This window comes from Protopterus annectens, chromosome 12.part0, assembly GCF_019279795.1.
Source record: "Protopterus annectens isolate FY-2018-M chromosome 12.part0, PAN1.0, whole genome shotgun sequence".
Taxonomy (NCBI): Eukaryota; Metazoa; Chordata; order Ceratodontiformes; family Protopteridae; genus Protopterus; species Protopterus annectens.
The window spans coordinates 402730618-402756338 of NC_056746.1; the positions used below are offsets into that span (position 1 = coordinate 402730618).

Genomic DNA, 25721 nt, shown 5'->3' on the forward strand with positions numbered 1-25721 from the left:
GGTTACTAGTTCTACTGCAGTATTATTGAATGAGGTGATGGTAAATTGATATCTCTGGAGAGATAGCTGCTTTGGGGTGAATGGGATCAGTTTTGTTTTTTGAGGTGATTTAATAGTAATTGTGAGTCTGTTAGCCATGCCTTAACAGAGGTAAGGGACTCCTAACTTAGATGCTGCAATTTTTTAGACTATTTGCAGAACAGATGATAAATGCATGTTGATTTCTCAGTGTGCAGATCATTGTTGAAGATATACTGAACAGCAAAGGCTCTAATATTGAGCCTTGAGGGACTCCAACTGTTACAGGGAGAAACGTGGAGATGTTGTTTTTCCCATTTGACTGCCTGCATCCTGTTTGAGAGGTAGCTATGAAACCAGCATAATGATGATGAGACTAGCCCTAATAAAACGAGTTTAAATAAAAGTCTCTGATGGGGCACAGTGTCAAATGCCTTGGACAGATACAAGAGTATTGCTGAGAGTGAATCACAATTATTCCTACTCTAGTTGACTGTAGTGATAAAGTTTAGAAGTGCTGTGGTGTGGGTAGACATTATGCTAGGTGGGGGGTGAGAAGGTTGCTGTTTGTAATAAAGCTGAGGACTTGTCTATAAATACACTTTTGTAGTATCCTTGACAAAGGGGATAAGATGGCTATGGTCATATAATTAGAAATGTCAGTGGATTTTCCTCCTTTGTGCAGAGGTAAGATATATGATTTTTTTTCCAAAGTATGGGAAGATATCCTTCTTTAATTGACCTATTTATTAGGATTGATACTGGGTAGGATAAGGGCTTCTGCTGCTAGTTTAATATATTCTGCTGGCATTTCATCTGGGGCCAAGGTGGTAGGTTTGAGATTATTGATCACAGCAGTAGGTACTGGTTGGAAGGTAAAGATCTTTTGGCTGCTTTGTGGTTTTATGGGGGAGTGGTGATAGGGATGGGTGCGGTGTTAATATGACAGGTAACTGTTTGTATAAAATGAGTGTTAAATTGGTTAGCAATAATATTTGTTTGGTTAGTTAAACATGGGATGGGCGGTAATGTTTGACCTGGATTTAGAAGATGATGACCAGAAGGCTTTATGGTTACTTTGGTTCTCAGTTTGCAGTCTAATATGTTTGTTCCTTTTTCAGTTCTGATCTTGTTTTGGGTAGCATTTCTTAGTTCCTTGTATAACTGAAGACTGGATATAGTACTGTACTTCTATGTTTTCCATGCATTATCCCATTTTTTCATTCATTGTTTAGTATTAGACAGCTAGGAAACAGGGTTAATCTTAATTCTTTTAGGTCTAATGGGAGCATGACCGTTTAGTATATTCATGAATGTAGTTAAACAGGGGTATGGCTTCATCCCAGTGTAGAGTTTGTAGCACCCTCTAGTTGACTGCTTTCAGGCTGGAGATGAATGAATCAGGCTGGAAGGAGAAGAGGTTATGAGCATTGTTATATCAGTGCTGTTTTTTTACAGGAGTGCTATCCCTTATAGCATAGATAGGGAGATGAACACTTTGGACAACTGGGAGGTTGTCACCTTTGATAATGTTTTTAGGGTTGTCGGTCAGTATCCAATAAATTGTTGTTGCTTTGTTTGTTGGTTTGTTTTATTTGGTAGGGGCTGAGATGAGCCAAGGGAAGCTGTATAAACTGATGGCATATTTAGGGGTTTTGTTATCTACGGCTAGCCAATCAATGCTGAGATTTCCCATTATGATGGTTTCTTGCTAAATGTTTGATGAGACCCCAGAGTAAAATTCTTCTGAAGTGTCAATATTGCTACAAGGGGACATGTATATTCCTACAATGCACAGGCTTTTATGAGTATTTAGTTTGATTCATATTATTAAGATCTCTTGAATTTTTTTTAAATTTTTGGGTAATGATATGGGAGATAGGCTGAGGGTTTATATCTCTATATATACATATTTATATTTATATATGGATCAGCTTCATTAAGTCGAATTGCCAGAACACTGAAATGCAAAATGTCCTGACCAGAATATCTAAATGCCAAAACCTTGAATAACCATAAACTCGACAATGTAATCATCACAACATTCCCATCTACACCTAAAACACTGCATCCGTACCTCCATACTCCACATTAAGCCTTTCTTGTGTTTTTCAGGGGGGCTGCAACCCATACACACCCTACATATTAAATATAATAACTCCAAGATCGCACTACAGTGGAGAAAAGGCAAATTTCCTGATCCTCACTGTACCGCAATCTTCAAAAGTTATACACACACCACCAACACACATCCAAAATACATACTTCCCCCTCCTAGTAACTTGCACCACCAATTTAACTACCACTACCACCATTTCTTTAAAGCTTAAAAATATATTCTAAACAATAAAAAACCCATACCCATTTCTCAAAAACTTTAACCAAAACGTCTCAAAAATCACGGTAAAGGGTTACATGTTACATCAGCCATATTTGTCCCACACTTTACATAACTTCTTAAAGTGACAGTGCAAGACAAAAACTCTACACCACTAGGATACTAACAAATTTGACATTACAAAACTCAGCGTTCTCAACTTTCAGTGTTATGGTAATTAGATATTCTGGTCTCGACCTTTTGTACTTCCATGTTCAGCTAATTCGACTTAATGAAGGACATCCATATATGGGTCTACTTCAGAAGACTGAAAAACCAAAAGACTGAATCCCAAAACACTCAATATTCAAAATACTGAATAATGGAATTTGCCCCTTCTCTACTGTTGTGCGATTTTGGAGTTGGTATATATAGTTAGCAGGGGGTGTGGGGGGGGGCGCTGTCCCCCAAATGAGGAGTACGGGGGGGGGGGGGCTTGCACCCTACATTAAAAATGTGTTCAGTATTTTGAATTTTCAGTCTTTTGGGGCTCAGTGTTTTGGTCTGTCAGTCTTCTAAAGTACAGCCCTATATATGTAAATATATATATATATATATATATATATATATATATATATATATATATATATATATATAAATAAAATAGCTACACTTCCACCTTTTTCTCTAGTTTGTGATTTCTTGACTTTGCCATGTTTCGGTTATGACTAGAATATCAAGGCAGTATTGAGCTATCCAGGCATGGATATCTGGCAATTTATTACAGATGCCTCTAAGGTTGGTTGCATATAGGTGTAAGCCAGATAGCTGGAGGTATAGGTTTCAGGGGCCAGGGTTAGGATGTATGTCACCACATAGGTGTAGGTGGTGGAATATAAGGCAGCGTGATTTGAGCCATTTGTATCTGAACTTTGTGCCTAGGCTTACTTTGTTTGGTGGAAGTTTCTGGGTAACAGTAAAGTTTTTGAAGAGGTGTATGGTTTGTGCTGTACAGAGAGATGGAAATATTTTGAACACACACACACACACACACACACACACACACACACACACACACACACACACACACACACACACACACACACCTTTCTCTCTCACTCTCTCGCCACTCTCTCTATATATCTATCTAGCTAGCTATGTATATAAAACATGTTGTTGAACAGAAAAAAAGACATAACACCTTATTGAAAATCAGTTTATCACACTTACATGCTTTTTTTGAGCAAGATTGTAGAACAGTGGAGATTGGGAATTTGCTCTTTCCGCAATCTACTGGGATCTTGGAGTTGGCATACATAATTAGCAAGGGGTGTGGGGGGTGCAATGTTTCCTAAGTGAATCCATGATTTTGTAGGTCCTCATGTTTCAGTGCATTCTGGCTGTCACATGGTGTTTTCTAAACTAAAGGTCTGTTCTCTATAACATGAGACATGAAGTTGCACATCAACAGACCAGTACCAAGAAAATAATACATATTCTAAAATATGAGAGCATCTCACACAGGAACAGTAAATACATTTATCTCTTTAGATACAGGCTCTCCAATGCTATCTTAGTGATCTTGAACATATTGCATTAAAAATAAAAAAACAGTTTCGTCTTTTAAACTGTAGCAAACAGTTTACTACAAATGCAGCAGACATTTTCGGCAGTTTATACTCTGCCTCCACAAAGCAGTGCAGCGCTCATGTTTTAGTTTAAAAAGAAAATCTTATTTTTAAACATTAACAATCTGCTTGCTGCAGATGTAGCAAACAGTTGCTACAATTTATACCCTGCCTGCATGGAATGCTACAGGTCTCAGGTCTTAGTTAAAAATAAAATCATTTTTTTTTTAAATTGTTTACTTTTAAACTGTAGCAAACTGCTTGCTACAAGGTAGCAAGCAGTTGCTATGCTTAGACCACACAGGGAACAGCTCTCAGTTTTGACCACAATTGCAATATCTAGTCCCACTCTTGCTACGCTACTACTGCCATTTTATACAATCACTGAATCTCAGAAACAGAGACAAGCAGAGGGAAATAATATATTTACTTTTGCAGGTCTGTTGGGAGTAGAATAGCTTTTTTGATTAAACATACCTTTCACTGTATTGATTGCAATGTATTCTTCATACTGTGAGAAGATAATTGCATTTAACAAACTGGTGAGTTTCCCCTTTTCCTTTCAGAAACAATTCTCTACACTGCTTTAAAGTTGAGTGTTGCAGAGATGACAGCTTTCTCATTATTGTCAGTTTTGTGATGGGGTATTAACACAGACCTCAAGTCTTACACAAACATTTCTACATTTTAAGAATTAATGAACAAAGCCAAAATGCTTCCAGTACTTTCTCTGATATTGTTATATTTAATGAGTTTTGCTCTATTATAGTGCATTAGAATTCCTGATTACATAAATGGACTGGTGTTCAGTTCCCTTCCATTTTTGTTCACACTACACAACACCAGCCTCTTATTCTGCTTTCTTCATGAGTACAAAAGTACTTGTTGAGTAATAATGCTTCTTCTGTGTCCTTCCTACCTGTTGGTTTTCTTCCCCTGTCTTTAGGCTTTTCCCGGTAAGGGGTCGCCACACAGAACTCCCGTCCGCTAATGACTGGCAGTAGATTGTTATGGTGCCGAGTTGCCAGCCCGATGCCCAACCTTCAAAGAAGGCACGCCCATTCATGCACGCACCTACATGCATGTCTTTAACGTCACTTGACCACGGGGAGGACATGCAGACTCCACATGTAAGCCCTAATATTTCAGTCTTCATTCTTCACCTTCTTTTACTAACTGACTTGCAATACTTTGTTCTTTTTCCAGTTCAACTGATGTTCTTTTCTACATGCATTTATTTTCTGAAGACTGTTTTCCTTTGTCCTGTCCAAGTACTTCCCACTTTTTTTTTCTGAATGCCAGATTGTTTTACCCTCACCTCTTCAGTCATTTCATCTGGCATTACTAAGCTGAGTCAACTGCTTCATTTGGAAGTTTCAAACATATTTTCCAGTTATAAGCATAATGTTCAGGTCACTTATGAATCACATATCTAATAAAATTCTGCTCATCCAAACTAATATTATTCTTGTCATGAAAATAATAAAAATATTTATAAAGAAGAAAAAATAACGACATGGTTTTACAAGTTTGTAGGCTGACAGATAAAAGAATACATAATAACTGCATACCATGGACATCGATTACAGTTAATGCTCCAAGGGTCATGCGTGCACCACCCGACAGCTTCCCTCGCACAAGCTCGACAATGTCACTGATCTGCTGGTTACTCTTCTGTAAATACTCCTTTATCAGCGAACCAAAAAAAAAAAAATTAGAATGCCCATTGACTATCATATGTTTGTGATTACTAAATTGCTTTAAATCATAAATGTCAGTTGCACACTGCAGGCTCATGTGTTTTCATACACTGATATATCATTCCATTTAGCACACATCTTTCAACGACTGAATAAATATAATGCTGGTGTTGATAGCACCGATGAGATCTTACCAGAAATGTTTCTATGACTCATGGTTTCAGTACTGAAAAACATGTGTCAGAAGAATTCCATTGTCCTTAACAGTGTAATTATCCTTAAACATGCTCATCTTTGAAGTCATGTCAGCCCACTGTATGGAGGAATATCAGAACTATCTGTACTCACCAATGGTGGCAATTCAAACAAATAATAATTCAGAAATCAGGTAATGCAATGTAAGTAATACCACAAAATGAAAATAAGATTGTACAGAGTCAGGTCTGATTCCATTTCCTGACAATCAAGATGGGCACTACAGTGACTGAAAAATTAAAAAAACTCTCTGCAGAAAGACAGAAAAGAACAACTTGGCAGGTCATAAGGCATCATTAAGAGATCACAAATGGCTCTTTTTCCTTTAGTTGCACATTCTGATTGGCACATCCTACAGTTTGGTACCTGGGGCAGCTATCCACTGTTCCCCACCTTTCCTTTGGTTCTGAATTAAATCTTTGGCTGAAAAAATCCATAAGCCTTATGTACTAATGACAACTGCACCAGTTCAAAATAGAACAAAGATTTATTTATTCCACATTTAAATTAATAAGCAGTCCACAGAACCAGTGATCATAGTAATAACTTCAGGACAAAATGAAAAACATGGAAAGTAGTTATATGCATATATATTAAACATAACAGCAGATCTTAGATGAAGTTCACTGTAATAATTTTTTGTGTCTTTCGGCTTTTCCCGGTTAGGGGTCGCCACAGCGGAACTCCGGTCCTCTAATGATTGGTAGTTGATTTTTACATGCCGAGTTACCAGCCCTGACACACAACCTTCAACGAAGGTATGCCCATTCACGCATGTCTCCATGCAGAAGACGCTCTAGCTGAGAATCGAACCGGACAGAGTCTTACTGTGAGGTGACAATGCTACCGCAGCACCACCATAAATCATAATAAATTAGTTATATCCATTTTAGTGGTATGATCTCATGGCCAGCAGTTTCAATGCAAACTGCATGGCTTCTTCCCTGTGAGACAACAACATAGGTCTCAGACTGAAGCACACTGACATACACATGCACATTGCTCCCTCATATATCCTGTGTTGTTAAACACTCTATTCAATTCTTAAAGACAGCATCGTGCACAGGAAAGGATTGGGATGGCAAGCAAACAGCCCTTCTTATATGTAACTTAGTAAAATATATATATTTGTTTTCAGAATGTTAACAATAAAATATATATATGTGACCTTTTCAATTAAAGAACTAAATAAATTGCACCAAAACAACCGGCAACAAAGTATAAATATAGTATTCAGATAATGTAACACTAAATATTTGAATCCATAAGTTACAATACTTGAAAACTAGTTTACTATAATAATCACCATCATCATCACAATCACCATCATCATAATTTCCTAAATTACATCATAGACGAAAACTCAGCAGGATAAACTAGACTTCTCTATCCCCAGCAAGCTCAACCTGTGGTATTCCCAACTAAGCTGAGAAATACAACCCATCTGACATGTCCTGAGTTTGTCCTTGGGCCACTTCTGTATGCACTGGCTTGCAAACCTCCTATGAAATATACCTAGACAGCATCCTGACAAGGTTCCTAAACCATCTCAACTGATTCTACTCATTAAAGAGAAGCAGGAGTTGTACTCTTAGGTCCTATTAGTCTGCTAAGCTCTTCACTCTATCACATAGAGTGAGCCCACCCTCTTTGTGAAGGAATGTCATTTCTGTCTCTTGCATCCATGACATCATCCTCTCTGTCACTACCCAAAGCTCATGTCCATAGGTCAGGGTGGAGACACTGACTAACCAGTAAAATAAGAGCTTCAGCACCAGAGTCTGGTACAATGTTGGCAAATGATATATACCATACATATGAATAACAAAATTCAGTATGCAGGCAATTAGTAGAACTTCTTTAAAAGAAGTACTATTACAAACCAGACAAATGCAAAACTTCCATATAAAGCATTGCCAAAAGGTTTTGTCACTGTTTGACATCTATGAGACGGTATATGATTTCCCCAGATATAATAATAGGAGGATGGTAGGAAGTGTAGTTTTATAGATCAGTGATTTCTCCTCAGAAATCTACACAACTGTGCTATTTTTAATGGAGAGAATTGTTACAATAAATCAAAATATTCTGTAGTGGTTCCAAGCATTTCCAAAGTACACTATTAGAGAGGTAGTAAGGCTTCACAAAAGTGATACATTAACATGGGCACAATCAGAAATAGGGTCAACTGCAGAGTGAGTTAGCATGTGCATCCTGTGATGGACTGATGCCCATCCAGAAATAGTTTAAAATGTTTAACCTATTTAGTGCTGAGATAGGCTCTGCCTCCTGGCAAGTTTAATTTATTTGACACTTGTTTACAGAGAAAGTCCAACTGTGTGGGTGCCCATTTTCAACGGAGGCCCAGGGAGAAAAGCTCCAGAGACAATTAACATATTACATTAGCTTAATACAGAGCAACAATGAATGTTTTCACATCTAAGAAAGAATATACAATAATGGATAGCACATCATTTTTACATATATTAGATGCAACATACTTGCACATTAATTACAGACATTAGATATTACTTAGAAGATTCTATAATGAGACAAGTGGTCTTTACTATTACATGATTCAGATCAGTATGATTCTGCTTGATAGTTAAATAATTTTTATTTATTATAACATACTTATTACGGGGTTGAGAGAGGAGTGGAGACAAATTACAGGAGAGAGAAAGTAAGAGATAGAAACTTGTGTGTTTATCAGTAAAGTGAGGTATGGATAGGAAAGAAGCAAAAGGGAGAAAGAAAAGTTAGGGGACTGTATAGTGATAATAGTAGCATAAGGTATAGGTAAAAGAGGCAAGAAATTATCAATTTTATAAAATATAATAGCAAGATGGAGGGTAATGCTGTTCAGTTACAAATTTTTATTTATTTAACATTTGTTTACTGGGAAGTCCAACTTTGACAGAGCCCATTTTCAGCAGAGGCCCACAGAGAAATGCTCCAGATGCATGTCTTTGGAATGTGGGAGGAAAGCAGAGCACCCAGAGGAAACCAATGTGAATGCAGGCAGGACATGCAGACTCCACACAGACGGCACCCCAGATGAGAATCGAACCGGAGGAACTCTTGCTATGAGACGACAGCAATAACTGCTGCACCACTGCGCCACCTGTAAATTAAGGAGCTATTTGATTAACTTGGTGAAGAACATGAGCACAGCCATGCATTTTTTAGATATTTTTAAGAGAGTGTGTGTAAAGGATTTGAGGGGTGTGTCTGTCCTTATAGAATACCCTGCTGATTTAGCTGGCTTGTGAACACTGAGTTGTACTTGGTTACTTGCTCACAGGAACCATTTAGGGGAGTGTTTTTGTACTATAGAATTTAGGGCTGGGCAGGTGGCTGGGTAATGAATGATTTTGTCTGGGGTGATTATAGGTTCATAAGTAGGTACTAGGCTATCGGCCCTAGGGCCTATACAAGCCCAGCCAAAAAGGTAACCTGGCTTTTGCCACCCAAGAAAATTATTTTCCTGTGCCACTGTCGAGCAGAGCCACAGAAGTGATCCCCAGGGTGAATTTCCTATTTCCCATCAAATCATCAAGATTTTTCTTGAAGAGTGCTAATGAGGAGCTTTGTTTGATATAGATAGTTAGTTTATTCCAGAGCATGGGAAGTCTCTGGGACAGGAATCTATCCCTCCGGCATGCTCTGTTTATTGTGGTGACAAGGTTTAGGCCCCACAGCGTGTAGCTCAGAGGGATTGGGATTTTTTTAAGTGGAGCATGTCCAACAGCTCTTAGCTGAATATATTTTAGGTAGTTCTAGCCAGTTAATTATTTTCAGTGCAGTGCAATGGTGGGTACGCAGCGAGAATTTGATGCAAATCTGTCTATTTTACTGTAACATTATTCAAGTTTTTGAATAAGTGAGATTTGAAGATAAGTGAAAATGGGGGCTCCATAAAGAAGAGAAGGCAGAAAATAACTGTTTGCAAGGGAGTATCTGGATATGGAGGTGAGGAAGTTTCTAACTCTGCAGAGTAAGCCTAGTTTTTGGTGTGAATGAATGAATGAATGAATTAACTAATTAATGAATGAATGTGAGTTACTGATTGCTACTTTCAAGACATGACAGCATAACAGCTACATATTCTTAGGACACAGTTGGTAAATTATGTCACAAAATAATAAACCTTTTTATTTGTTACTGTGAGGAAATAAATTATATAATAATCAGAATAATAGTATTTAGTCTCCATAAGCTCTAAAGAATATTATTTTCATGCTACAAAGTGCACATCTGAAAATATTTAAGCAGAAACTACACCGTCACCTGTTCCAGCCATGTATACAACAACTATACAGTAGTCTTACATTGTTCTGTAAAGCTGTTTGAGCAAAAGAAACAAACGTTGTTTGCTACACATACACTAACACTTCTTTAAGGAATGAATAGGAAATATCTATAGGTAGCATTCTGTTAAGAAGTTCCTTGGCCCAAAAATGTAATGAGGTGGGTTAAAGGGGGCAGCCTCCCCTGGTGCAAGGTGTTAAGAGGCATGATCATGAAGCACACCTCCTGGAGTCTTCTTTCTCTACTGGCTTTTCTAAACTAGCTCTTTGTGTATGGTATGGAGAGCTGTAGTAAGCTGATTGCCAGAAATGTAGCAGCTGTCTTGCTACAGTTTAAAAAGTCCAAAGTCCAAAAGTCTTTTTTTTTTGCTCTTTGAAGAGCAGAGGATTTTCCTGTTTGACTGAAGAGCAGAGAGGGCCCAGATCTAATCTGGAATCCCAGACTAAGGAAGTAGACTTTTTTTTTTTGTTCTTCCAATGAAAAGCTGAGAGGGTGGGGAATAGGTGGAGATCTTGTTTGGAGCTCCAGATTAATGGAGTGGACTTTTTTTTGGTATTCAAATGAAGACCTCTGGGGTGGGGGAAAGGTGGAGATCTGATTTGGACCACCAACCTAAAGGGCTGGGCTTTTAGATATGACACCAGATCAGAGAATGGCTCAGGATGTTAGATGAGCCAGCTAAGGCTCTGCCAAATTTTATGGACTAAAACTGCCAGCTGTCAGTAAGTTCAGCATCTGAAACTTTCCCAGGGCCTAATTGTTCACCCTTACCCATAATGGTGTGTGATGTAACTTCCTTTTCAGATCACAGGTGTGCTGTTTGAAAGCAAAGCTCAGGAGAACAAAATCACCAAACACACATATATATATATATGTATATATATATATATATATATATATATATATATATATATATATATAAATAAGTATCTTTTTTTGCTTATTTTACTAGTTATTGCTTATTCTAGCCATTTATAGCACTGTCTGTTGCATACCTTTTACTATATTTTATTGCTATAAACTAATTTGTATGGTTATACTAAAACTGTCTGCCTTACAGGGCCTGATAAATAAGGTTTTTACTGTCACACTGTTTGTAAAGGTTTTTTTAGCTAGTTTCATTAGGGTGAAAGGTATTAACTGGAAATGTTCTCCATTTGTTGAGCATCTGTTTGTTTGTTCTGATTTCCTGCCAAGGAGTGTATCATATAACTGATTTGTTTGCAGTTAAATGCATTCTCTATAGTCTCCTTGCTCCTTTATCTGTTTAAAACTTTCATTTAGTGTCTCACTTTTGTTTTTCCTGCTGTGATACACTTTTCTGTAGTGTTTTCTCCCTAAAATAGTCCCCCCTCATTTCCTATTCTTGTTGTTATACTGGGTGGCTTTGCAGTAGCCCACCCCTACTGTGAATGTGATCTGAGACACTCCTCCCAGTCTAGTGTCATTAGCTCATTCTACCTAATACAGAGAGAACATTTGAGAAGGCCAACCCACTTAGTTTCATAACCTTGAATTATCATCTGTTCCTCCTTTCTCCCTTTCCACTTTACAAAAAAAAAAACACTGCTAGAATCTACCATTGCTAGAATCTCCTTGTGTTCTGACTGAGTGTGCTTCTCAAACAATCTGGAAATATAGACCTGATAAGTATATGTTTTGGCATTTTTTAACTGTTCAGAGTTCCGCACTGTCTTAATTTTTGCTTGATTGAATTATATGTACATTTGATGGCATCATTTTCTGATACTCTAAGTGCCTCTATCTTGACTTTTCCTAATTTACTGCCTTCTGCACTTGTTTTTAGTCATTTTTTAATTTAATTGCATTTAGTTAAACTGTATTTTCTTTAATATTGCTACACGCTCAAGTCTGCTAGCTTGCACTGCATTTGAATTGTTTTTACTGCTGTTTAGCTGCTTTTCTGTAAAAAAAAAAAATTGTAAGCTTGTTTCCTGCCTGTCTAGTCCAGATACATATTTACTGTATCAAGGACTGTTTGTAAGCTTCTGAGCCCCCCAAGCCTTTCTGTGTTGGAGGGAAGCCTTCTAGCTTATCAGTGGAAGTGGTAAGCACTAAGTAGCCTATCTACCACAAGAGGAGTGGTTTCTGGCCCAGAAATTATAGCATATTGGCCGTTTGGGCAGTTTTTCCATCCCTTTCAACTTTCTGGTTTAAAAGCCCATGTTTGCGCTTGTTTCCCACCTTTCCTGTCACTAGTCTAGTCTAGATATAGATTTTCTGTATCCAGGACTGTCTGTAAGTTTCTGAGCCCCCCAAGCCTTTCTGTGTTGGAGGGAAGCCCTCTAGCTTATCAGTGGGAGTGGTAAGCACTAGGTAGCCTATTTACAACAAGAGGAGTGGCTTCTGGTCCAGAAATTGTAGTTTATTGGCCATTTGAGCAGTTTTTCCATCCCTTTTAATTTTCTGGTTTAAAAGCCCGCGTTTGTGCAGGTATGCACTTGTTTAAGCTTTGCACTGAGGCGCCCAGCTGAGGCAAACTATTACTGGTGCCAAAAAGTCTGCTCTTCAGTTTTTCCCTTAGCTCTTGCTAGTTCTTTCTCTCTTGCACTTCAAATAGCCTAATCAGTTTGCACTTCAACAGGTTTTTATAACAATTATTGTAGCACACCTAAGTGCCATCAGCACTAGTCGTTCTTCACGGAAATAGCTCCAGTACTTAGTAGTTATGACCAACCCTCCTGTTACGATTAAAGGGAAGTTCCCTGTGCTTTCTCCTATTTAACTGGTGCACTTGGGCATTCTGAGACAGTGCAGTAACTGCCTCATATACACAAGGCAACCCTCTCCTCTTTCCTCTCAACATTCAGAATTGTGAGAGATGCACTTGTATCACCAAATTGGAAGCTATGCACTCTCCATCCAAGACCGGACTAGCTGGTCAAAAGGAGAAGGTCAACACCTGCACCAGACCACATGGAACACACAGCTCTCCTGAACACCCACTATCACAGCTCTCACATAAAAACACAAACCACACACCCACCTTTGCGGAGGCTCTCAATAGAAATTTACCCAAACAGCAGAGACCTCCAAGACAGAAATGCACTCCACCACCACAACACAGCACAAACCACAGGACGCATAGCTCACCTCCACAGTGTGCCCCTCAACCTAAGCCCCTAAGGCTAAATACCTTGCCCAATACACTAATCATAGGTGACTCAATAGTGAGGCACACAGATGTCCCACTCAGGATGAATAAGGAGAAGGTAATAGTAACCTGTCTATCCGGTACCAGAATCCGACACATAACACATGCACTCAGGTCACTCCACAACAAGTACAAGTATAACTCTGTCATTGTCCATATGGGTGTGAATGACCTGAAACGCACCTCCCTGGACTACGTGAAAAGAGACATGGTGGAGCTCTCGGATTATGTGGCCCAGGCAGGTATGACACTAGATTCAAAAATCACCAAGAGCAAAAGAAAACTGAGCAAAAGAAAACTGAAAAACACAATTTCACCGGCACTCCAACAGCATTTCTTTATTCAAAAACCAGCGATCTGGTACCTCGGCAATTCGCCTTCATAGATCACAGTACATTCTAATTTCAAACAGATATATATACATCCATCACATCATACAGCTGTCAATAATTCAATCAACTAATTAATTATATATTAAACATTTAAAGTAACAGCATTAATATAGCTGACTAAATAACAATAACAGATAAGCATTAAACATAATAAATAAATACACTAATAAATACAATAATAAATACAAACGTAAATACAAAATGTGAAATGTTGAATGATAAAATATTAAATACCCAATTCCTGATTCAAACCAAAGGGCCTTAAAGTCTTAAACTTTAAAATCATCCTAGTTTCTAACTCTAGCAGTTTAGCCAAAAAATCACCCCCTCTATTAAGATGTTCTAGAACCTGAATCCTAACCATACGCTTAGTTTGTCCTATGTACCAAACATCAATACAAGAACAGCCCAGGATATATACCACCCCTGTCGATCTGCAGTTGAAACAGAACCTAGGAACAAATGTTTTACCATTAATAATGTTTAAATTCATAGCTCTATCACAGATGCTGCAATGACCACATGGAAAAGTGCCAAAAGGCAAAAGGTTATTGTTCCCCTTAACAAAATTATGATTTAACAACTCTTTTAAATTTTTCCCCCTCTTAAAGGAAAAAGTAATATGTTCAGGAAACAAATAGCCTTTAGTTTCATCCTCACTAACAATATGCCAATATTTTCTCACTATCTGAATCAACTCACTATAAAACGGAGAAAATCTTGTAACATAAAAAAGCTTCTTATCATCATCAGCATCCTTTGTGTCATGAATCCTACCCACAGACTTATTATTCATAGCTAATGTATATGATCTATCATTAATATTCCCAAGTACTTTTTGTTTACATCCCAATAAATGAGCCTCATCATAACCTCTTTCTCTCAATCTTAACAAAACTTTATCCAATTCATTAGTTCTTTCATTTATGTCACTAGTATGATCATAAATCCTTTTAAATTCACCATATGGTAAAGAATTCAACAAATGTCCAGGATGCATGCTAGTGGCATGCAGAAACATATTAACCAATGTTGGTTTTGACTAGCCCTGAGCAGTATCCTACCATCACTCAGAATAATACCGCAGTACAAACAAAAATGATTGACTTCAACAATTGGCTAAGTTTCTGGTGTCATTCTAAGGGGATCTAGTATCTGTCTGCTTAGGATGACATGATTGACAGACCTCGATGCTTTGCCAGAAATGGCCTACATCTGTCACCCCTGGGTTTCCAGATACTGGCTAAGGCTCTTGCCACCCCTATAGTGCCTTTTTTAGGCAGTGTTCCAAAGACCAAATTACCACTGTATCAGCTATAAGTAAATGCAATCTGAAGGTCAAGCTGCTCAACGCTAGAAGTCAAAATTTCAAGATGCACTCGCTCGAAGCACTCCTCAAAATGGAGAACATTGACATTTGTGCTGTAACAAAGACCTGGTTTAAAGTGTCAGAAAGCACCCCTGTGCTACCAGGCTATAACTCATTCCACACCTTTCAGCCCCAAACCATGGCCCAAAGCTCCAAAGGCAGTGGTGTCTCCATATTCATAAAGGATATGCACACCTCCAGACTAGTAGCCCAGCATAACACATTTGAGATACTTCAGGTACAACTAACAGTGGGTAAGACGGAGATCAAGGTGATAGCCTGCTATAGATCCCCAACCATGTCCCTATTCTCTCACTCCACGTTCCTAAGCATCCTGGAATTTATTAAGGTCCAACCTAACACTTCCTTACTAGGAGACTTCAACTATCCCTCCATCAACTGGGAAAGCTACTCAAGCACCAATACACTGGCCCAACACTTCCAGGAATTCATCATTTCCAATGACCTGGACCAGCTCATTCTGACTCCCACTACAGGAAGCAACATCCTTGACCTGGTTATTACTAACATGGACGACTGTTGCTCTACACCAATAGTCAATCCCTCCCTAGTTAGATCTGACCATAAACTAATCACCATTTTATTTTATTTTTATTTTACATTTGTTGACCGGGCTAGTCTAACTGGATACATGTCCATTTTCAGTAGAGGCCCGGGGAGAAAAGCTCCAAGACACATACAAAATAAAATATAGAAAGTTGTAACAGTCCAAGCTAAAAAAAAACAGCTATTGTTAATAAAAAATTGTTAATAAAAAATACAAAATACAATACCCATAATGAGCATAACACAAACAGTAAACAGTAAAAGGTAATGTACAAGAAATTATACTATTTACATATATACATATATTTGATTTATAATAACATGGTCTATTGATTCTTTAAGGATAAGTCTATAAACGTGAAGAGTATTTATTAGTGTAATGGAAGAAAGTTAGTCAGGGTTAGTACAGGAGCATAACCAGTGTGTATTGAGAAACAGTTTTAGATTCTTTTTAAAAAGTGTAGGAGAAGACAGAGTTACGAGTTCAGTGGGTAGTAGATTCCATAGCTTTCCAACAGTATTAGATAACAGGGGAGTCTCCTGCTGAGTTGTTGGATCTGCAAGTATTAATCAGCAGTTTGTTTGAGGAGCGTAAATTCTTAAGATTGTTGTAAGGGGTAATGAGGCTATTGAGTATTGGAGTGTTGGTGGGATGATCCAGGGTCTTATGGGCTATAGCAAGCTGGTGAAATTGAAGCTGGTTTAGAAACTCTAGCCATCCTAGTTGTTTTAGATTAAGACAGTGATGAGTTCTGAAAGGATAGCAATGGAAATCCACATCTCACCCACATTCCCTGCAAAGGTAAACACCTTGAAAAACTTCTCCAAAGCTTGGAACTTCTCCAAAGCTGGATTTGAATTGCTAAAAACAGTGGTGGCTAACTTCACAACACCCATGCCAATGGAAAATAGCTGCATGACTGCCAAATCATGACTGCCAAATCGTACACCAATGCACTGTACGAACATGTACACAAATGCATGGAATTAGTGATACTCAACAGAACCAAGACACTCTCCTCCAAAAAAGGAAGCCAATCTGGTGGTCCCCTGCCATTATAAACACTACAACAGAAGGAAGAAACTGTTGCAGAAAAAGGTGAAGTCCCAAAACTGGAAAAACTCCCTTATTAGCCTCAACAAAAAGTTGAGATCCCTCATCAAATCCTCTACAGCCAGATATGAAGGCAGAATTGTGGCAGGCACTAAAAGCAATCACAAAGTCTTCTATAGCTATATCAAGAAACTCCACATCAATATTCAGATTTGCTCTGAGATACTGCAAAATGGTACCTCCTATACTCAGCCAACAGATATTGCCAACATACTGGCCAACAGATTCAGTGCCAACTTTACCCCCCCCCCCCACAAAGGACCAGTCACAATACTGGAAGAATGCCAGGCACCCAGCATTATTGCAGCATAAGTTAAAGCTGCATTGTCCAAGGCCAAGAATACAGCTTCCATGGGACCCGATAATATCCATGGCTGTGCTTTACATGAACTACAAAGCGAACTGGCACCACATCTATGTGCCCTGTTCAGTCACAGCCTCACCTCAGACTTTGCCCCTACTAAATGGTGCACTGCTACAGTCATCCCTCTCCATAAAGGGGGAGCGACTACAGACCCTGGGAATTATCATCCCATTAGCCTGACAATTCTGATATGTAAAGCTATGGAGTGCATCATCATGGACCTGATTAACAAAGATATAGGAAATCTCCAAACTCTAGACTCCACACAATTTGGCTTTGTGAAAGGTAGATCATGCCTGCTCAACCTGGTTGACTTCTTTGAGTCAGTCAACAGGGCTGTGGATGAAGGTAAGGCAGTGCATATAGCCTGCCTGGATCTGGCCAAGACCTTTGATACCATTCCTCACTCAGGGATTATTGGTAAACTCACCAAACTAGGCATCAACCCCTATATCACTAGGTGGATTGCAAACTGGCTCATAGATAGAACACACAGTGTGAAAGTAGCAGACTCCAACTCAGACTGCAGACCAATCATGAGTGGAGTCCTACAGGGATTGGTCCTGGTTCCTCTCCTGTTCAGCATGTACTTCTCAGAAGTCCAGGGCAACACAAAGGGTCTCTGGCTGACCAAGTTTGCTGATGGCTGCAAGCTGGGAACCATTATTAACTCCCCATGTGATGCAGACATCCTACAGAAAGGCCTCACTGAGACCAATGACTGGTGTCAAAACCATGGCCTTAAGCTTAACACCAAAAAAAGCGGCGCCATCCCTTTTGGTAAAAACTTAGTTCCCACTAATTACCACATCGATGGGAGCCCACTGAACACTGAAGGTGTTATAAGAGCCATGCCCTAGAAATGTTTATACATTAGTATATGCAAAAAAATTCAATATCCCATACAGATAGATGAATAGAAAACACAATTCCAAGCCCCATATCAAAATATATCAATTAGAAAACAAATATACATGGACCACACAGTCCAATATAAATTTCTGACCATGTCAACAAATGTCCACAGTTTCTCAATGTTATGGGCATTGCAAAATCAAAAAATATAGTAGTGCAAATCACATATGTGATCGCCTCGAAGCAGAAAGTCAAACAACACCAGTCCCAGATGTTGAAAGGGAAACTCTATTAAACAAATATTCACGGGCCAACATATCTTGAAAAACCTTCAAATAAATCCAGGCATAAAATCCTTGAACCCAGTGGAATTGTCAATAATTCACATGCAACCTGTATTTTAAATAGTTCAAAATGAACAGAGGTCATTTTGTTTAAGTTTATAGTGTGCAATCCCCAATGCAAGTTGTCAAACACGAAAGATTTCCAAGTGCCTGAATACCGCCAGGCAGGCCGCCCCAAATGCCAGTACAAGATGATAAACCAGACACAGATATACCGAGTACTCTAGACCCAAACCACCACGACTGTAAGCCCCAAACGAACGCATCCAAACTGCACCGTTAAAAAGTAAAAAAACAGTACCTGCACATACCATAAGCAATAAATACCTATGTATGTGGGTAATCCTCACAGATTCAATGCCCCAGGATAAAAACGACAGGAATATGCTGAAAGAGTCCCGAAACGCTTCTCACACCGCCATCTTGCAATTTCAATAACCGCAAACATATACTCAGTGTGCATACAAAATTAAATCCAAAAGAAATGCTGGTACTTAGAGTAAGCTGGTACTTAAAATATGCTGATATGTACAATCCAACAGGTCCAACCGACCCTAATCCAAATGGAGGACTGAAAAAACACTGATGTAACAGATCCACAGTTCATCAATCTTGATAGTGCCAACACTCAGTCAACAACAGAACAGAAGCAGAATGCAGTAGTGGAAGAGCTCTGCACGTACGGCAAATGCAGGGCCAAACCAAATCAGGAACCACACACAAATGGCCAGCACTTAGGTGTTAAAGGCAAAAAAACACAAAATCAAGCCATAAAGTAGGCAAATCAAGTTTTAATTCTCCATACCGGTTTTGGCTTAACAGCCTTCATCAGTGGAATACCATAAAACAATGGATGTCATCCCTCCATAAATAGACCCATCCACCAATGAAAAAAAACAGCCCCCCCACACACAAATCAACAGCATCACTTTCTTCAGTCAAGTGAAAAACAAGCAGATATTCCACTATTGCATGAGAAAAGGCCTGTGATAGTCTGGCATGACTGTTGAAGGTGGCAGGTGAATGGCACTGATTCAAGACAGGTAGTGCTATGGCCTGATGTCATGTAGAAAAGGTGATAAAAAAGTGATGACGATGACAATGTTGAAGTAACCATATGATGATCCAAATGGAGTGAAAGTTTCAATGATGCTTACTAGAATCAGGTCCTATAGGGCCTCAGATGTAGATGTTTTTGCAGAACATAAAGTCAAATCAGAGGGAACCACACTTGTCCAGGCCAAATGTGTCTGCAAGAATGAGTAAGAGTTATCCTGTCTAGCTTTCTGGATAAACGTCCAGAAAAGGAGAAATGGGAGAAAAATATCTGTGCAACCACATTACTGGGGCATTCCTACAGCAGAGAGTTCAGAAAGTAGAAGTTATTACATTTGCACTGATCATTGATGCAAGTAAGCTCCAACAAGGATGTCTCCAGTAATGGAAGAGTTTTAGTGCTACTGTCAAGCTGAGGGATCACTTGTATTGGATCAGCAGACAGTGACTCACCCTGTGACCAAGGCGATTGACCTCCCCAGGCTGACTGAGATTGCTTAACATACTATATTACTATACCTTCACTGTTTCTTAATTCAGGTGGTAACAATGAGTTCCTCACTGTTTAGTTTGTGTGTCATACAACAACCAAACTGTCAGTGTGAATGGCAACTGCACCAAGGAGAAGGGAGACCTAAAAGGCATACTGAGTAAGGAAGACCATCTTTTACTCCAGAACACTGATGTGGAGACTTACCTCTGACTGTGCACATACACATTGGATTATCTGCCTTGACCTAGCAGCCACACAGGGCAAAGGTATCCATGTAACAGGGACTATAGAACTGAGGAGATGAAGTGAACTTTTCAAAGTAAAGTTTGCATATGTTAGAAATTCTGACTTGAAAAGACAAGGACCTGTGAGCTGAGACTACTATGCCTTTAAAGTCTATTGCAGAATCCCCATGAAATACCTGATGTGAACAGCTACGTATATTGTCATTGCCATTCCAATGAATGTTGTAGTCTATAATGGCTCTGTCTGTGATTTTGCAGTGTTCACTATAATTCCCAAGGACTAAAACAGAAGAAGCAATGACTCCCATGAAATGACTATAACATCAGTATGACCGTGAATCAATTGTACAAGTAAGGAAACATCTTAATTACTTTCATTCACTGATTTGTTGCAATTGTGGACATGCACTTAGTGAACATCCTGGAAGCTGCAGTCAGGCTGAGTACTACAGGACAAAACTGATAATGGCTGACTCCTATCCAAGAAAAAACCTTCTTGTAATTTTTATGTGGAGATAAGCAACTTAAAGTTCCATAAAGTACATCCAGTCTATTTTTGATAGATATAAAGGGCTTGGCTGCACCATTAACACCCAGAAATGTTACTTGAGATTAATTCAGGTATACCATTAAGGACGATGTCAACCTGAGGTCCTTCATTTTTTTTCATTCAGAAATAAAAAAAATGGTATAATACACAAAACCTCTCTGGTCTGATGGTATTTCTTGCCTGTTTCTTTCTGAGTGAGTTTTAAGTCTTTTCTCACTGCATTCTTTTGAAGGGATGGCATGGGATCTTAGGCAATGGAACAGATTATGGCTTTACTGTGAAAGGAGCTCAGTAACATCTGGATATTACAGCCTGAATCTACAGGTCCTATGTGTTAGCCACCCATACAGATAAGTGGAGGGACAGACAACCCATCAGTGCATCCAGTGTGAAACTATCAAGCAGGGCCTCAAAGATTAGACCCCCCCCCCCCAGCTAGGGTATCATGATGCCCTTGGTTCTGATGATTTTTCTTAACTTTTGGTCAGTCTACATTCAGGAAGTTGCCACAGCTCTGTTGGATCCTCCCATATTTCTGAGTTTCTTGCTGCTATAGGGCAACATCTGGCATGGGCACTTGTAATTATTGTAAAGGGGAGTTAAGAAGTATGAAATGCCACTCCAAAAGCAGTGAGTGTTTCTCCTTTTCCTCACTTACATTTTTCCTTAAGATTTGGCTCAGACAAGGTGGGCCCTTCAAAAGGTATTAACTCATTAATGCCAACAGTACTGATCAAATTGTTATTTTAATTACACCTGCAGAACTACCTGTGTGGCTGCCATAACTAATTCAAGGCAACAGCCCTTGACAGGCTGAGCAGGAGCAGCACTTCTGCTCTGCTGTAACTTAACCTCAGTACTAAATTTGCTGTATTCACTGCCATAAGTAAGCATTCTCAATGTGAACATTACTTCAGCAGAACTAGAAGTTTTAAAAGTTGCTTTTCTTGTTCAGCTAAAAAGATTTTTCTCATATTTAATTTTTCTTTTTACATTCAGCATTAAGCAATTGATGTCTAGTCCACTTGTAATCATGGTCATGGCAGCTAATTAACTGACTGCTGGAGACACTAATGCGCATATCTCTCAACCGTACTGAATCCCTCAGTATTTACTAGTTTTGAGGGTAAAATAATGGGGTGCCATGAATTCCTGAGTGGCCCCTTTAATTCCTGATTTTTTTTAATACTTTTTATTTTATTTTTTTTTTTGTATTACAACTTTAAATTTATGGCTGACGTCACCACATATCAACAGCCTACACAGGCGTGCATGACATCAGCTGTGTTGGACTTGATCAGATATTTAATTTGAACTGCTTTGGATGGAATACAGCAGCAATGGCAGCTGTGCACAAGCAGAGTCAGCCCAGCACCCACCCACATGCCACAGGTCAGGCTGAGAAATGCCTGCAGGTAAGAAAAGAAAAAAGAATTGTATGTTATCTAATACGCACACTAACAGGCCCAGCTTATGATTTAAGCAGACAGTGGTTCATTATTTGTAGACAGCAGTGGCATAGCTAGGGGGACGATTTACTCTTGAGGTGAGTTTGTATGATATGCTAGAGATATTGCTGTAAGTCCGCTCTGGAAGAAGTGTGTGTGTGTGTGTGTGTGTGTGTGTGTGTGTGTGTGTGTGTGTGTGTGTGTGTGTGTGTGTGTGTGTGTGTAGGGGGAGAGTTTGCATTTTATCTAATACACTAGTTTAGATTTATTTGTGGCAGTGTATGTGTACTTTCTGTTCAAGAATTGTGTATGTCTGCTCCAGAAAAACTCTGTGTGTGGGGTGTTTGTATTTTAATTGATATGCTGGTGATATATATTGTTGAGAACGTTTGCATTGTTATCGCTGCAGGTCCACTCCAGGGTGTGTGTGTGTGTGTGTGTGTGTGTGTGTGTGTGTGTGTGTGTGTGTGTGTGTGTGTGTGTGTGTGTGTGTGTGTGTGTGTGTGTGTGTGTGTGTGTGTGTATTAAATCCTGTACCTTGGGTACAAGGAGCAAGAGCCTGAATTCCCTACTCATACCACCACTTTGGATTCAATGTCTGGACTGTTTGGATCATACATTTGGTCTGTTTCTCTTAAAATATGTGTGTTTTTAGCAAATCAGTGAGAACTGAATTAACTAAATGATAGCCATTTAAGTTTCAGTCTTCCTATCTTTCAGGAAAAGCATGGTAACACAAAACATTTTATTCGAGCAACTTTCCAAGATCATACAAGCAATGTTTAAAATGTATCCCTGATTTTTGGGTCTTTGTTCCCCCAATAAATTTTGGCTTTTTCAGATTTCTTGTGCTGCAAAGTTTAAAGATATAGTTCAGTGTAATTTACAAGGAGCTGAGAGCTTCAGGGGAAGGGAAGTTTATGCTTATGGCAAGTCTACTTGCATTCTCAGTAGCACAAAGGGTAGTGTACTCGCTTTTGATGCAGAAGGCTGTGGGTTCTACTCCCACAGTCTGTAGCTGGATTTCTGATACTGTACTGGGTTGTACTTTTAAAGGGGGTGGATGCTGCAGTCCTGAGAACGTCCTCCTTTGAAGGAGATACCTAGTAACTATGGACCTGTTGGCTAACTAGTGCAATGCAAGCTTGGCTGGAATTAAATCATCATCATCAACCTCCATCTTTTTTTCCTGATTTTCTACATAGGGTCTGCTGTTGCTGTCAGCTTTCAACATCTCTCTCGATTCAATGCAGTTAATTTTAATTTTATAAAAGACAATTGTACTTCAGTTTTATACAAGTTCAAAGTTTGATACACGTTCAAATATTTAAATAAAACACTATTCTGGTTATAGTTTGTGTTTAATATTTTGTCTGTTCTTCAATTTGCATTTGAATATTGGTATCCCACAATTCCACTGGAGTAGACTGGGTTACATAATTATATATGCACATTTTATGTTAATCAGCATACAGATTTTTGGCCAGTTGTACCTACTTTTCTTGGGACTTGGTGCCTTAAAATTCTTAGTGCAATCAGTAATACACGGTCAGGAATGATGGTGGATAGAGACAGTGGAGCCCAATGTCCTAGCTGTATCATCCATGATTTTTGGGACAAGCGCATGATACAATGCAATACACACAATCATTGTCATCTGTGAACACAGTTCAGTCTTAAGCAGATCTGAAGCTAGACATACTTTTGGCCTGTTCAGCTTCCCTGTCTGGCACCACCCTCAACTTTAAGTAGATGTCCATAAAGAAAAAAAAATGGTCCTCTCAGACTAGAGTAAAAAAAACTCTTCTCAAATGCAAATGTAACAAGAGGCTTGCTACAGTTAATTAGCACACACAAACTGAAAATACAGTACTGGCAATAACTTGTGAATGCCTATACTACTGTCCAAATAGCATCTGCCAGTCATGGCCAGTGGTCAGGAAGGGGATTTGGGTTTATGGAGTGGAATGGGAGTTTAAGGGCTAGGGAGTGGGAAAAGAGTTTAGGGTTAGGGAGTACATGATGAGTTTTAGGGTTACTGAGTGGCAAGGAAGTTTTAGTTTAGGGAGTAGGAGGGGAGTTTAGGTTTATGGAATTAACAGGAAGTTTAGGTTTAGGGAGAGGGATTGAAGTTATGGAGTGATACGACACTTTAGTGTTAGAGAGGGGGATGAGCATTTAGGTTCAGTAAAGGATTAGGGACTTTAGGGTTAAGGAGGTGGGTACAGTTTTAGGTCTAGACAATGATCAGGGACTTTAGAATTAGGTGTGGGGAATGGAGTTTTAGATTCGGGGAGCAATCTGGGATTTTAGTTTTAAGAATGGGGTGGAGTTTTAGGAGTAAGGAGTGAGGGCTTGGGTTAGAAATTGGGTGGGAGTTTTAGGGTTAGAGTTAGGTCTCTGGTAGGGCTATACAATTTAATAGGACAGGATACTGGGATGGTTAAGCAGTTAAGTAAGATTGGGCTAGTGGGAGCAAGGGAACTAGCCTTTCACAGGAAGGGGCAGTGAGCAAGTTTATTGTGGGCTACTAGCACAAGAGAAGTGTTGTAAGTAGTCCTTAAAATAAAATACTTAGAAGGCTTGGGAAATGGGTAAAATTACAGGAGTTGTAGGGGAGGGCATGTGGTCTGGGTATTGACAGGTGTGAAAAGGTTGAACTGACTGATACAAAAGAACATTATAAAACGTTATATACTCACCATAACAATACATTTGTGTTCTCTGTTTTTGTCCTTCCTCAACTGATATTGTCTTGGATCCAACTCCAGACACTTCCATAAAATTTAGCTCTGTAGCTTGATCTCCTCCCCTTACCCATAACCCTCCTCTCTAGCCTGGATTGTTACAGACTGAGTTTGCCCTCTATTCAGCCTATTATCTTGCCCATAACAAAAAAGTGAGTAACAAGACAGTCTAATTACTAATCAAATTCTAGTTAGACTAGAAGGAGAGGGAGAGAAAGGCTGGAGCTTATCAGACAGCAGGAAAGACAATACTTCTCAGGACTTACTAGCAGTTCAAACATAAATCTTCCAAGTAGGAAGTAGGTTGAAGGGTTGGAGGATGAGGAAGGATGAAAACAAACAACACAGATGCATCATTATGGTGAGTACATAACTTTTGCATCTGACGGGGCAGAATCCACAGCAAGAGAAATCCCAGAGTGGTTCTCGAGGAGGGATATTCTAGAGTGCAGGGGAGCCAAATGCTGCCCTATTCCTAGACAAAATCTACAATTTGTAATGAGCAATACAGGTATGAGAATTAGACCACGTGGCAGCTGCACAGATGTTATCTGTGGAAGCCCTGGACCAGAAAAAGCACATGATGTGGCCACAGATCTGGTGGAATGAGCCTTAGGAGGTTTATGTAGTGTTAACCCTTTCTTCCTATAAACAAAAAAAAAGTGCAACCAGTGAGCCATTCAGCCAAAGTTGCCTTTGTGACCAACATACCCAATTTGGTTTTGGAAAGGGAAACAAATAGCTGGTCTGATTTTCTGAAATCTTTAGTTCTG

General features: G+C 39.1%; 1 protein-coding gene across 1 annotated transcript in view; it reads right to left on the minus strand.

Moving 5' to 3' along the window:
- The window catches only part of DNAH3 (dynein axonemal heavy chain 3), a 2217123-nt gene that overhangs the window by 848434 nt on the left and 1342968 nt on the right, over positions 1 to 25721 (minus strand). Inside the window, exon 27 of the mRNA XM_044089509.1 lies at positions 5535 to 5649. Within this exon, the coding sequence (XP_043945444.1) occupies positions 5535 to 5649 (115 nt within the window). The remainder of the gene's footprint in view (positions 1 to 5534; positions 5650 to 25721) is intronic.